The sequence below is a fragment of the Prunus avium genome, chromosome 3 (assembly GCF_965620075.1).
Source record: "Prunus avium chromosome 3, drPruAviu1.hap1.1, whole genome shotgun sequence".
Lineage (NCBI taxonomy): Eukaryota > Viridiplantae > Streptophyta > Magnoliopsida > Rosales > Rosaceae > Prunus > Prunus avium.
The window spans coordinates 35,294,584-35,308,075 of NC_142286.1; the positions used below are offsets into that span (position 1 = coordinate 35,294,584).

The 13,492-nt window shown below is 35.2% G+C and overlaps 1 protein-coding gene across 2 annotated transcripts; it reads right to left on the reverse strand.

Annotated features, from left to right (window-relative positions):
- Window positions 1–2,490: 2,490 nt before the first annotated feature.
- Window positions 2,491–12,639, reverse strand: LOC110772217 (zinc ion binding protein). 2 transcript variants are annotated; one of them, XM_021976638.2, is made up of 23 exons: window positions 12,320–12,637; window positions 11,641–11,853; window positions 11,397–11,536; window positions 11,199–11,294; window positions 10,545–10,612; window positions 10,272–10,373; window positions 9,961–10,105; window positions 9,578–9,721; window positions 9,360–9,479; window positions 9,130–9,186; window positions 8,217–8,276; window positions 8,011–8,118; window positions 7,574–7,716; window positions 7,253–7,331; window positions 7,066–7,128; window positions 6,827–6,957; window positions 6,180–6,285; window positions 5,553–5,741; window positions 4,941–5,168; window positions 4,379–4,534; window positions 3,829–3,990; window positions 3,156–3,272; window positions 2,491–2,902 (listed from the first exon to the last, which is right to left on the reverse strand). In XM_021976638.2, exons 1-23 carry the CDS (start codon window positions 12,480–12,482, stop codon window positions 2,729–2,731), a joined length of 2,964 nt encoding a protein of 987 aa, XP_021832330.1. In that variant the 5' UTR covers window positions 12,483–12,637; the 3' UTR covers window positions 2,491–2,728. The 2 variants fall into 2 exon arrangements, with proteins under 2 accessions (XP_021832330.1, XP_088106967.1); XM_088250841.1 differs by lacking the exons at window positions 2,491–2,902; window positions 3,156–3,272 and having other exon boundaries at window positions 3,835–3,990; window positions 4,384–4,534; window positions 12,320–12,639.
- Between the last annotated feature and the right edge of the window lie 853 nt (window positions 12,640–13,492).

The following is a 13,492-nucleotide window of genomic DNA, read 5'->3' on the forward strand; positions in this document are numbered from 1 at the left end:
TACCTTCTTCTCTCATTTGTTGCACAGAAGATTCCTTGCTCGAACTAGAGAAATTGCAGATTTAAGCACACGGAGGGCAAGCCAACAAGATGCAAGACGAAGTTTCAGGTGCATTCTTCTTTCCACTATCACTGGTGCACATTTTTGAAGTCGCATATTTTCCCAGAACATCCTTATCCAGAGGTTTGCCTCCAACTGTTACAGCATTAGCATCTTGCATTGATGATGTTGATTCCCCACATAGTTTAGAATCTTTTGTTCTAGTATGCTTTTCATTGGCTGGAATCTTGAGATATTTCTTTGACCTAAAAACTCCTGGATCTGCAGGATCAGCAGCTGCACACCAAATATATAGGCTGAAGACACATGTAATCTGAAAAGAAGAGAGATGTTACTTCTTATTGAGAACAGGAGATACGTAATATTATTTACTATATTGGATGCAATCATGAAAAGTGCAAATACATTTCGGTAAATGGCACATCAAACACACTATTTGGATGTTCCCTTCACTTAACTCTTTTGTCATGGATTAGAACAGACGTTCATTCAATTCTAATCACTTAGTACCATCTTTAGTTTTCGTTGAGCTAAGTATCCTTTGTTCTACATACTTCTTTAATCAAAATTCACCAGCAATGTAAAAATAAATGTGGTCTGGATTCTCAAGGCCAAGAAAATGGAGAGCAGTAAGAAAGGTGGATTGACGCCTCAAACTTTAGTTTAACTATTCATATAATCAACACAACTGGTTTGTTTTTTAAAGAAATGGCTGCGCAGACTAAAGACATTATCTGGATGAGCTTATATGTTCATCTGTAGAGGGGTTTGCAACAGTTGCAGCAATTACTTCAAACCGTCAAACATCTCATATCAATTATCAAGAGAATTCAAGGATGTAACAAGAAACTAAAATTATGCGCTTTTGCTCACACAAGTGTTTTTTAGCACATAAGTTTTGGAATTCATGCAACTGAAGTCAGGAGTCCCTACAAGATACATATACAGGCTAAAAGACAAGCAAGCAAGCAACCCATTTCCCTTATCAGCTAAAGTGACGAGCTCAGGACATTTTTGAAGGAATCCACGGATAAGAACCAAAATAAACAGAACATTCCGGAAAGAGCAAAAACTCAGATGGGAGAATATACAGAAAATATAAAGAGTAATTGTTCTTTTTATCCGTGATCATGATCTAAAGAGTAATTTTTCTTTTTATCCGTGGGTGTGGTAAATTTTCACTTGAGATCTCTTTCACGACATAATTTGATGATCGCGTCCCAGAGACAATTTAAGCAAAATTATTCGTATCATAACGACCTGCCAACATAAGATTTCACAAATTTTTATCTTCTTCCAGAACAGTGAAGTAAACTTTCATGGCTCCATCAAAGGCATAATTTCTTTTTTGGTATTCTTGCAGAAACGTAATATCACAAATCTTGAACAAGACAAAAACGAACATGGGCATAGCAAATAAAAGAGAGCCTGCCCAATGCGCAATTTCCCCATACAAAACATGTTGTTCACAAAGATTGCTTAAACAAATATATAAATATGCTTTGGGATACCAAAGCAAACACACTAGATGGACATTGGACAGGCCGGCTTGTAACTAGGCACAACACCTCTACCTATAAATATGGCTCTGCACTGTCCTCAAATCTCATCCCCTAAACACTAAACAGAGTTCTTACTAAAAACTTAGAAGTAATTACATATACTTAAAGCAATAATGGCTTTGATTATGTCTAAAAACAAACTTACCATGTCCCTTAATTTGGTTCTTGTGCTTTGCCTTTTCCTCATCATCTCCTTTGCTGAGGGCAAACAACTAGGCTGTAAGTTTTACAACATTAGAGTTTTAATTATCTAGTTATAGCTGATAATCAATCTTTGGTCTTCTTTTGTATTTCCTTTTGTGTTTGAATTTTCTTTTGAATTTTTAATGGTGCAGTTGGGTTTCATGTGAAAGCCACTCCAAGATGCCAACAAGTTTATGGGGTAGAAGCTGGTGATACTTGCAATGGGATCATGCAGAAGTTCAAACTGAATGCTGAGTTCTTTGCGATCAATCCTAACATCAATTGCAACAGCATCTTTGTGGGTCAATGGCTTTGTATTGTTGGGACAGCAAAATAAGCTTGCAGCAGCCTCAAGGAGAGAATTCGAGTTCGAGCCAAGATAATAAATGCATGAATAAAGAAAAAGCACACCAAAAAATAGAGGCATTAGTGTTCTTTCAAGTTTCCAGTTTGTTTTGTTTTTACAATTTTTTTTTATAGTTGCTTTTTTACCAACGTTGGTAAAAAGGACTTTGTTGTTGAAACTTGATTTATGTTATGTTATTTTGAGTACGGAATATTATAATTTACTACACTACAGTGCTCTCAAATCTTCTTTTTGGTTTCTTGGGTGTAAATTTAGACAGAAATTATTCTCATATGGAAAATAGAATTAATTAAAAATAGAAAATACTACACCTACGCATATTTTTTACACAATTATTTAGTTTATTTGGCAATAAAAACCATTTTTGTAATTACATTTAATGGCAGTGGCACCAAATAAATGCTACAAGAAACAAGAGCATTGTCAACAACTCTAATGACGCCAATTAAATGGTTATAAAAAAGATGATGCCAAAGCTTCACAACAGGCAAAGGACACATCTCCGTAGGAACACAACTCACATGCACACCACAGACGCAGACGCAGAGAAATATGATCATAAATTTAAAGACAGGCTCCTCTGGTTTCCAAGATTACGTGAATTTATCTCCCATGAATTATTCTGCTGTTGCTCCTCTGGCAGGATGAAAGGCAGAGAGATCTCACGGATCATTAGGTCCCCACAAAATGGGCATTCGCTGGCGACTGCATCGTCCAACTGTGATCGGAGCTGCGTCATTTTTAACATAAAGTACTTGGATTAGTTTACTATATAGAATTTAAGGTACTTGTAAGTCATCACCAAATACCTGTATTTAACTTCGAAGTCTTTCAATTTTAGGATGGTAGATAAACTAAAATCTTATTGAAACTGGCTAATAATCATATAGACTCATTTACCAGCCATGAAACAGATAATAGATCAAAATAAGATACAATGTAAAGGAAAAGAAGATAGAGCCAAATAAGATCAAAATGCAGACCTTATCTACGGGCGCCATGCTTGTTATGGTTTCCTCAGTTAGGCTACCATTTGTATCCTTCCTAGCTTCCGCGTCAACTAGAGTAAGCTGCTTCTGCAGATCCAGTATATACTCTGCCTGCAATACGATTCAAAAATGAGACAAGAAGTATAAAGATCCTGTCACTGGAATTGTCTATCTTTCATGCTATAAATTACATAAATAACAAAATTCAAATGTTAAGCTGTACAAATATGTAGGCTTATGGATTATGCATTCTGTCCTGCAATCTCTGAACCAGTCAAGACTACTGCGACAACATGTATTTAAAGGTTTCTTTGCCTATCATCTCCATTATCCGAAGGGTCATTTATATTGAATCCTGTTTATGATACAAAAGTCTTCTAGAATAATGATTATTCATTTCACTGTTATCAGCCATGAAACATCTTAACATTCTATTCAATCTTTTTAATAAATTTTTGTAATAACACTGTTAGTGCCTTTTCAAACTATCAGGTGATCGTTTAAATCTAAAAGATGGGATTAGTATGACAAATACTGAACAATCTTTTGACATGGCAACTGAGACACAAACGAGAAGAATGATACCTCAGTTACTGCTTTCCACTTGATGCAACCAATGAGAATAGAAAACAAAGAAATAATACAGAAGACAAAAACTTCAACTTACTTGAGATTCATTTGTACTACGTGTGACATGAGCAATCAGGCATTCCGCATGGAAGGCATGTCCACATGGAAAGACATAAAATGGGGCCATTTGGCCTACTGATGTATAGCCCCTAGCCAACTGATACTCCCTACGCACAGTTAAAATCTTACGCTGACAAACCTGATAGAAGAAGAAGAATACTATCTCAGATTATTTTTTGGCCTAAAATATCTTAGATATTGAGAAAAAGAAAACAAGTATGAGCCAACCCAACTTAAAGAGATTGCATTATGACCCAATACCATGCAGTCACTCAACTCTTTAATGGATGAAAGAAGAAGAAAAAACTTGTTTCCTAGCTCACACCAGGAGAACTGTGCATGTGCATGTGTGTGTGTTTCCGTATTTCTTTTCTTTGTTGGAGTGGTGGGTGGGGTGAGTTCAGTATTCATAAATAAGCCAAGAGGCATGCAAAAAAATCTCTATGGGAGCGTGATTGCAAAATAAGTTGTATCTTAATCAAAAAATCAATCAGATTAAGAAACTAGAACATCAGCACAAGCAATACCCCACATTCTTCATCACGATCAATCACAGCATATCTCTGAGCCAGTGCACTAATGTCGTTTCTAATGTTATCTGCACCATGTGTCGCATCATTCATCTCCTGCTTCAGTAGTTCGATTTGATTGTTGTAATCCTCTAATGATGAGCAAATTGCCTCCTACATAGATATAGATGCAATTCAAAATACAACCGGGGCGAAAATTTATAGTTCCAACAGCAGCATACAAGTAAATATTCTGAAAGCCACTTTATAATAGACATCTTATATCTTGGGAGGATCAAACAACTACAATATTAATCGGTAGAGTCTTTGACCCGAAAAAAAAGGTAAGAGTCTTCTCACAAAAACATGGTTTCTCATGCATGCAAATAAATTCACAATTTAACTCTTAAATAAAGACAGAGAAAATCATATAAAGAAAGTAGAAATCATATAAAGTGGCCAACAACAAAGGCAATAAAACACTTTTGGAAGAAAAGAAGAAGAAAAACTTGTAACCCGACAAAGACTTCAATCATAATAAGCGCTAGCATGACAATGCAGAAGGTTACAACAATCCTACCTTGAAGTCATCAATCAGGGCAAAATCTGGAAAGAACGGTAATATATCCTCTATCTTTAAAAGGCCATCAGTTTCTTTAAGAAATGCTATTGCCTTTCGTATGTTCTCCCTTTTAGCTCCCTTTTCCTGTTCTATAACATGCTTCGCAACCATGAGCCAAAGCTTCTTTCTCAAGTCCTCATCGTCTTCAACCTTGTCAGCTTCAGCCATAGCAAGCTCAGGATCAACCTAAGTCACCAAAAGGACAACTTATGTAACAATAGGATAAAAGCCATTTCAACATACTGGAGCAAAAAAATAACAATTAGATTTGGCTAGGTTCCACTGAAGAAGAGAATATTAGCCGGAGGTGATTGTTTCTATTCCTCTGAGTTGGAGAAACAAGATACCTAGAATTCATAACCACATCAACAAACAGATAACCTCGATCTTAATTATCCCACAAGAAGCATATGTTCTAAACAATGATAGTTCTGATACATAAATAAATCAAAAAAGGCCATTGGTATGCAAATAATGAGAATATGATGTACTAAGATTGAAGCAATGATCTTTATCCTTGATTGGGGCAACAATATTTGAATCACAAAACCATTAGCCTCAAATTATAACCTGTAGGGCAAGAGCAACTGCTTCGTCATGCATGGACATCATACTGTATATATGAACACAGGCACGCATTCGCTTTTCCTTGAGGCAAAGGCGTAAAGCATACTTGGGATCATAGAAGAACTCTGGGCCATTTTCCCGTCCTTTTCCAAACTTGAATTGTAGGAAACGCAAAAGTGCACTGTCATCTTCCTGTAAATTATTATGAAAGCAATGACAAACATTCATTATAGTGGAGAGGGATGAAAAATATATAAACCCAAAGAAATTCTACATATATAATTGCATCTAAAATAAAACCGAGGAAAAAACAAGAGATATGGCTATAATTCATTTTTAAAAACTCAACCAAATTTGAATTAATTTTTCTGAAAATTACAAATTACAAAGTTTATAAGTGACAAATAAATTAATTTTTTCCCTTTATCTGGATTCAGATTTTAAAGTTGAATTGGCTTTTTCCTTTTGAAGTTAGTTAGGAAAAAAGAGGCATCAGGTTTTCATGTAGGAATATATTATCTATCCACATACAGACAATTATATATACATAATTATGTATGTATCTATCAAAACCACTAAACCATGATCTTATTTAAAATCATTTGAAAATTGTTAATCAAGAAATCCAACCTGCTTGGCATATAGCGATAATAGCAAGTTGTGAACTCCAGGATCCTCGTTATGCAAACGATGAACACAGTATTCCAAATATTTGATGACTTCGTGTGTTTCATTTCTGAATTGGATATACAAAGCAATAAGTAACAATAAGAAAGAAGAGTAAAACCATATGCGTCATCAACCAACAATCAGGAATAGAAATCCCAAGTTTTATGGAAACTGTTAATTACTAATTCAGTATCAACTAGAAGTTTGTGCCTGACAGTGAAAGAGATGTTGCTTCAGTGACCAAAGTATAAAATACATAATGGGAGCCAAAATTTGTATCTGCTTAAAAGAATTGTGCATGTCATATGAGAGGAGGGTTACATGGATAAAAACAAGGTATTGCAATACATAATCCCAACTACTCAAGATGAAAATATAGAGGGTATAGTGGATATATGCAATTCTTGGGGTATACTAGATATTTCAAGTTTTAGGTCTAAAACCAACAAAGAAAAGTGTAGTGGATTTATGCAATTATTTATTTATTTTTAAAAAAAATTACGAGTTTTTATGTGCTTCAAGGGAAAGGAATTAGTATCCAAAGAGAATTAGCCAGATCTTTATATCATAATTGCAATTTATAGTCAAGGACATTCATGAGATAATACCTTGCATGTGGTTCACTTGAATAACGCATCATTGCAGGAATGAGTTTCCTTGGGTTGAGGTTGTTTGTTGCCATCCATGACTCTACAGCTTCATATGCATCTAGCATGATGAGGTCCGGGGCAAACTTGTACTGCAAGTGAAGAATTGCATAATTCAATAAAATAAAAGGCATGTACAACAATATTAAGACATAAAAACTTGAGAACATGTGGAACCTGTTAGGGAACATGACCTATACCTGAAGATCTATAGGGACAGAAGGTTTTTGAAGCACCTCCAATGCTTTCTTTGCCTCCCCTTGCTAATATGCATTCAGTCAAAGTAAATCATTCATGACTAGAAGGACATTTTTTTAAAATAGAAGTACTAAGAGGTGATAATAACAATCTGAAACCCAAAAAAAAAAATGGTAAGCACGAAAGCACCTGAATATAATGGTGAACTACAATTTCATGCAGTTCCTTCAGACTAGCGAAAAACACCAACTCTTCAACTCGACCATAACTGCAAGATGTAGCCAGAGGATCCTTTGTTATAGTGATCTTTCAACTGGAATAAAATCTAAAGAGAAAGACCCATAAAGATAAGTTGGCCCAAGTCCCTTATGGTACATGTTTCACAATAATCTCATTGTAGATGATATCAATAAACAACATGATATAGAATATGAGATTCCACAGCTATATAATAATTTGAAAAGAATGGTCAGAAGGTAAACAATTCAGAGCCGATTCTGTAACAATTACCTTTCTAAAAGTCTCATGGTAGTTGCCTCATCCAATACATCCTTGCAGTCACTAAGAAATGCACGAAATTCTTTCATGATCGAGTGATACTCTGAATTACGATTGTCTAATGCAGTGTCATCTTCCAATAGTAGCCGATTTATCTAAAATAGAAAACAACATATAAATACCTGCTTCGTAAATTTTGAGGGAAAGTTTCAACACCTTCATAATTCTATTTAAATTGTACATAGATGATGAAGTGGGAGAAGTCAAAAGAAAGATGGTCTCAAAGTTCATCTAATGTAGGATGCATCATCTTTAATTTATCTCCATCTTGCCTTTGGATATGTTAAAAAGACAAGTATGCAGCTTTTACAAAGTTATCTAACATAAGACAGGAAAGAAAAGGAAAGGTAGTTCTTTATCCAAGAGCTAAGCAAAGAAAGAAGCAAAACCTTATCCAAGTACAATTCAGTTGCCCATGTTGAAATCATTGTAATTTGGCATTTGTCATCCTTCGCAAGGCTATCAAGTTTCCGCAATAGAAAGGTCCTTAAAGCATCCTGCAAACATGCAAAGTGAAATAAAAAAGCCCCTAAATGTATGAGTTCAGTACCAAATCAAAACACACACTAGATGCGAAGAATAATTTTGCCAGTACCTGTTCATTTACAGTGATGAACTTCAGAGTGATCTCCTCGAATGATAATATATAATTAATCTGCAAGACAATCCTATCATTTAACAAATGAGCTGTAACCAGTTCAAATAGTTCCTAAGTTGGAATAAGAGGGACCTTGAGAACCAGAGATCATGAAAAGATAGAGTGTATATAGACAGCGAAAGTTTATGAAGTATCTTGTTCTCAGCCATAAAATAGAAATAAAACAACATATTAACAGAGCAGTGGCAGGGGAAGGATTCATTGTGCTTTTTACAGTGAGGTTATATGTTTAACACAAGTCCAAATTGAAGAACCATATTTAAATCTCAGTTAAACAAATTAAATGATGTATGTAGGAGAATAACATGGGGGCATCATATTACACTAGCGAGACAGGGGTGTGTTGGTTCATTTGTAAAGAGTTGCTATGTTTGCAGAAGGGACAACATGTTTTCATTTTACTAATGGTTACTAATGTACTTATATTCATAAAAAAGATCTTGGCTAATTCTCAGAATCCGTCAAATATGAGATCTGAATAATCAGAGTGTGGTACAATTGAAAGGGACACTCATTGAATGTTACTGATGGTTAATAATATAGCTGTTCATTGAAAAGATACTAATTGGCAATTTCTTAGGTATTGCCTTAGAATATGAGAAACATCGAGTCAATACAAATATGTGGTACTTTACAGCTTTCATAGTTAAACAGACAATAGTAAGGTCAATGAGTGAAGCATAAGTGGAATTTCCTACATGTCATCAGGGTGACTGCACAATTATAAGACAACGAGATTAGAAAGAAAAAAAAAAAGAGATCAAGAAACAACAAACGTCCTGCTGCATCTATAGGCATTATTGTAATAAACTTATTGAAAAAATAGAGATCAAGGAAATAGAGAATTCACCTTTGCATAGAAAGATGCTGCTCTAAGATAATCCTTGGAGGCAAATGCAGCTTCAGCCTGCAAATCGAATTACTTTGTTACTGACTACCCAGGTGAATACAAGATTCAGAAAATAAATAAATAACACTGCGAGGCGGTGAGGTTCATATTTATTTATTTATTAAGTTCTATAACTTGTGAGAATAAATTACGATCATCGGCAATAAGTGTAACCATCAGTTAGATACCACCTGCACCAAATATACTTGGTCTCGCTGAAGTGGGTCACGACAATTTGCCAGAGCAGCAGCATACTCTTTCATGTCCAGGTAGACTTTCCACATGTCTCGGCCTTCATCATTAACAGACACCTACATTATGTTCTCAAATCCAGCAGTACGGAAAATTTTACTGTCTGATGCAAACTGAAATAAATCCGGAAAATATTTAGTCATCAAAAGAAGCAAACCTGAAATACAGAGTTTTGATCATATGCATAGAACAACCCAGCAGTGGCATCACTGCACAATCCAATGACACCCCTTGAAACTGACTCAGGTGTTTGATCAAACTGAAGTTCCTCAATAATTTGCTCACTTATTCTGTTTACAACCTTCAAAACATTTACACTCATAAAACAGTCTGGAAGCTAAATGGAGAGGACAAGTGCATTATTTAAGCTGTTTTATGTGAACACTAAAAAACCACTTTCTAGGGCACAGCATATAGGTTTTTTCATTTAACCTATGGTTTAGCACCAGCAGTAGTTCAGAACATGATACCCAATACGAGCATAGAGATAACAGCACTGATCACAAGAAAAAGTCATTCAGAGAATTAATATATGCATACCTTAACCTTATTCCCGATAAGAAGCAAGAAATGAAATTCTGAAACTGTCATAGAACTGGGTTTCACCAATTCAGCACCCTCACTCAAACTTGAATAGTTCAAAAGAGCCTTGTTCTCCACAAAATTTTCATCTCCATTAGGAGAACTGCCCAAAAGATTTCCAAAAATCCATACTATGAGAAGGTTTTCATGTGGACTATGATTAGATATATCAAGGAAAGCAAGCCAACCACAAAACTACCCAGTAGCCAGAATGATCAGAATTTAGACGGATGATACCATTAGACAAGGAAGAAAAGAATGTCATGTACCTATGTTGTGGCCCAAAATTTAAACCACCGTGATAGATACCAGCACCAGAAAGCCATGCAAAATGTACCGCTCTCCGTTGCTTGATATAGAAATGCAGTTCACTGAAAAATGGCAATAAGAACGACAGGAAACAGTACATCACAAATTTTTGCAAATCATAAAGTGATTTTTTAAATTTTATTTTATGGACAATAATTCAAAGAAAAAAATTGTAAGAAATTTTTGTATCTCATCTTACAAATAACTTTATTAGTGTAAACAAACACACTTGCCTGTTAGGTATTTCACCAGGAAGTTCCATGAAATGCACCACATGATCCAAGTAACTAGCAAAAACAGTCTAGAAATGCAGAACAAGTTAGAATCAGGAAAAACAGGGGACTGTAAGACAAACAAATATGTTGTCACTGGACATGATTAACACCATATAACAGGAGAAAAAACAATGTAAATTTAACATGACCATCTTTTCTAGGCATAAGAATACAACAGGATAATAGACCTGTGAAACAGTGAAACCCTTAGATCACCCATGTACTAACTTTCCTTAGTCTAAAATCAACAGCATGCAACTCTACGTCACCATCTCCAAACACCATTTGGCGAGCTACTACATATTTATGTCCTTACTTTAATACAAATTTTATACCTTTTTTTTTTTTGTTGAAATAAAAATCTTACATCTTTTATGCTGGTTTTTGTTGCAAATAGTTGAACCCAGAACTATGGTACAACCTCCAACCAGTGCATGATTGTCGCCATCTACTGTAAATCGTAGCACACTCCCACTAAAGTAGAAATTTTTGGAACCATGCACATATGTTTTTGAAAATTGACACCATGAACATAATTGACAATTTCACTATGCCAATGTCACCCAATTTCAATAAATCCAACACAAGAATAGGTGTTAGAGCCAAACTTACTTCCAGCGATCCAACACCAGTAAAAGAATAGAGTCGTGTAGGAGTTACAGCCATTATATAGTATCTAGTTCCATTGAGAATGGTCGCAGTTTCCATCTGCACACAAAGAATGAGATGAAGATGATGATGCATAGAGTTACAAATTGGTGCAACTCTGTCAGAATTAATTTCCCATAAGAAAAGGTGAACAAAGATTACCTGCAAACTCATAAAAGCCTCTGGAAGTTCTAATAGTTCAAAAAGAAACTTCACGTATTTCTCCTTCTTATCCTTCTCATCCACAGCCATTTCATGAAGTTGGCCATTGTCTGTACCGAGAATGACTTCCTTCGTCGAAGCTGTGATTGAAAAAAAATCCCAGGCAATAGCTCAAATACTTAATATGTACAATACCTCCATCCAAATGCAATGGAGAAAAATAGGCAATGGACCGATAAATTACCTTCTGTTATCTGTTGTCTGTTCCAGGCGACGGCATTTACAACAAGACCCTTAAGCTTGGTCAAAATCCGAGGCTTGGTCCATTTTGCATGAGTATAGAACGTATCAGCACCCCCACTACCAACAACAGTGGCAATACAGTGGCTCCCTCCAGGATCAACAAAAACTCTATGGATGGATTGCTCCCCAGGACGACCCGCCGAGAGATCAGTATCTATAGCTCAAAAGAACAGGTACCCATCAAGCAATGCTTGATCTTACATAGAATAGAATGCAAAATTAATCAAGTCAACCCAATCAAAGAAGGGGCTTTATTGAGTTTTAAATACCCATCTAGCTCGACTGAGCTTGACACAAAGAATTCAGTAACTAAAGCGAAACATTTTCTTCTGTGCAACTTTAGAATCAGTATAAATATCGAACTAAACTGTTCCTAAGCATTCATATCTAGTTGGAAAACAAAGCTCAAAACACAAAAGTCAAAATTCAGCTCGGAAAAGCTTTATCTCATCACATTGGCATAAGCTAATATTCAAAATCCTGACATTGGCAGTTACTCAATGATTTTCAGCCAAAAAAAAAACAGTAATTGAAATTGAATTTCCATTTTCTCATCACATGGTGTGTGTAAATCTTCAAGGAATTGAATGCCAGAAAAATGATAGACAAGAATAACGCACCATATGAATCGCCGAGGCCAAAATCGTGTCGAATGATCCAACCTTTACTGGTTCCCAATAAAATGACATCGTTTCCGGCAGCCATACAGGTGATAACTCCGCGCCCCTTGGCGGCATATCTTTCTAGAAGATCCACCGTGAACACCTGCCTCCCTGAATCCATCTTCAAATTCAATTCCAGGAACTTAATTCGAAATTCTGTCCAGCATCCAAATACCCCCCAACCCACTTGAAGAAGCCGAAAGTTGGCAAGAGTTCGAGTTCCAGAGCACCAGAGCCTCTGCCCAGACCGGTCTAGTGTCTACCTGGATCCGCTGCCTGACTGGATTGGTGCCTCATTATTCCAGGATTTTAATCCTGGCCGTCGAAGACAATCACATGCTTCACACTCTGCCACGTCTGCAATGCTCAGTTGATTTTTTTTTTGTTCTAGTAATTGATTTTTTTTTCATTCTGAAAACTCTTCTATGATTTTTAATCCACATTTGTCATATAATAGAGGAGCTTTTCTGTAGTAAAAGAATGGAAGTGGGTTGAGGGTTGGGTTGGAGAATATTAGAAGTTAGAACACAAGATCTCGCAGACAGAAAAACGTTTTTAATCACTTGAGCTAAAAGTTCTGTTAGGGGCCGTTCAGTAACGCTTTCAAGACCCCATCTTCATTTTTACTGGATTTCATTTTCTAAAAACAAATTCAAACTCATGAACAAAAAATGAAAACACTTAATTATCGTTTTCATTTTCTATCCAGTGTATTGGTTTGATTGCTTTCTTCTTTTTCTTCTTTTTTTTGTTGGTCTGATTTTTCTTTTTCTTTTTTTCTTTTTTTAATTTTTTTTTTTTTTTTTTCAGATTTTTCGTTCCGCTTCATTATTTTATTTTGCTACACCAGTGTATATTAATTTTATGATAAAACCATCATATATTATTCAATTTTATATTTATTTTAAACTAAAGATAATATAATTTTATTACCTAGGTTTTTCTAAAATTAGAATTGTTATTATTATTTTAATTATATATTTTTCATTGTTTGTAATAATTTTAGTTGTTAAAATATCAGAATTTTAAAAATATATTTTTTTTAGGATAGAAATTAGCAAAAAATATACTTGAAAAATAACTCAAATATTGTTATTCTCAAATTGTCCTACCATACATGTTTTCACTATT

What these genes read in the sequence shown, in the direction of transcription:
- LOC110772217 (XM_021976638.2), bottom strand. Translation starts at nt 12,482, where the DNA reads ATGGATTCAGGGAGGCAGGTGTTCACGGTGGATCTTCTAGAAAGATAT. An exon ending in ATCAAAACTCTGTATTTCAG is followed by an intron (nt 9,480 to 9,577) that starts GTTTGCTTCTTT and finishes AACATAATGTAG; the next exon opens with GTGTCTGTTAATGATGAAGG. An exon ending in TCAAGTGAACCACATGCAAG is followed by an intron (nt 6,286 to 6,826) that starts GTATTATCTCAT and finishes TATCCAATTCAG; the next exon opens with AAATGAAACACACGAAGTCA.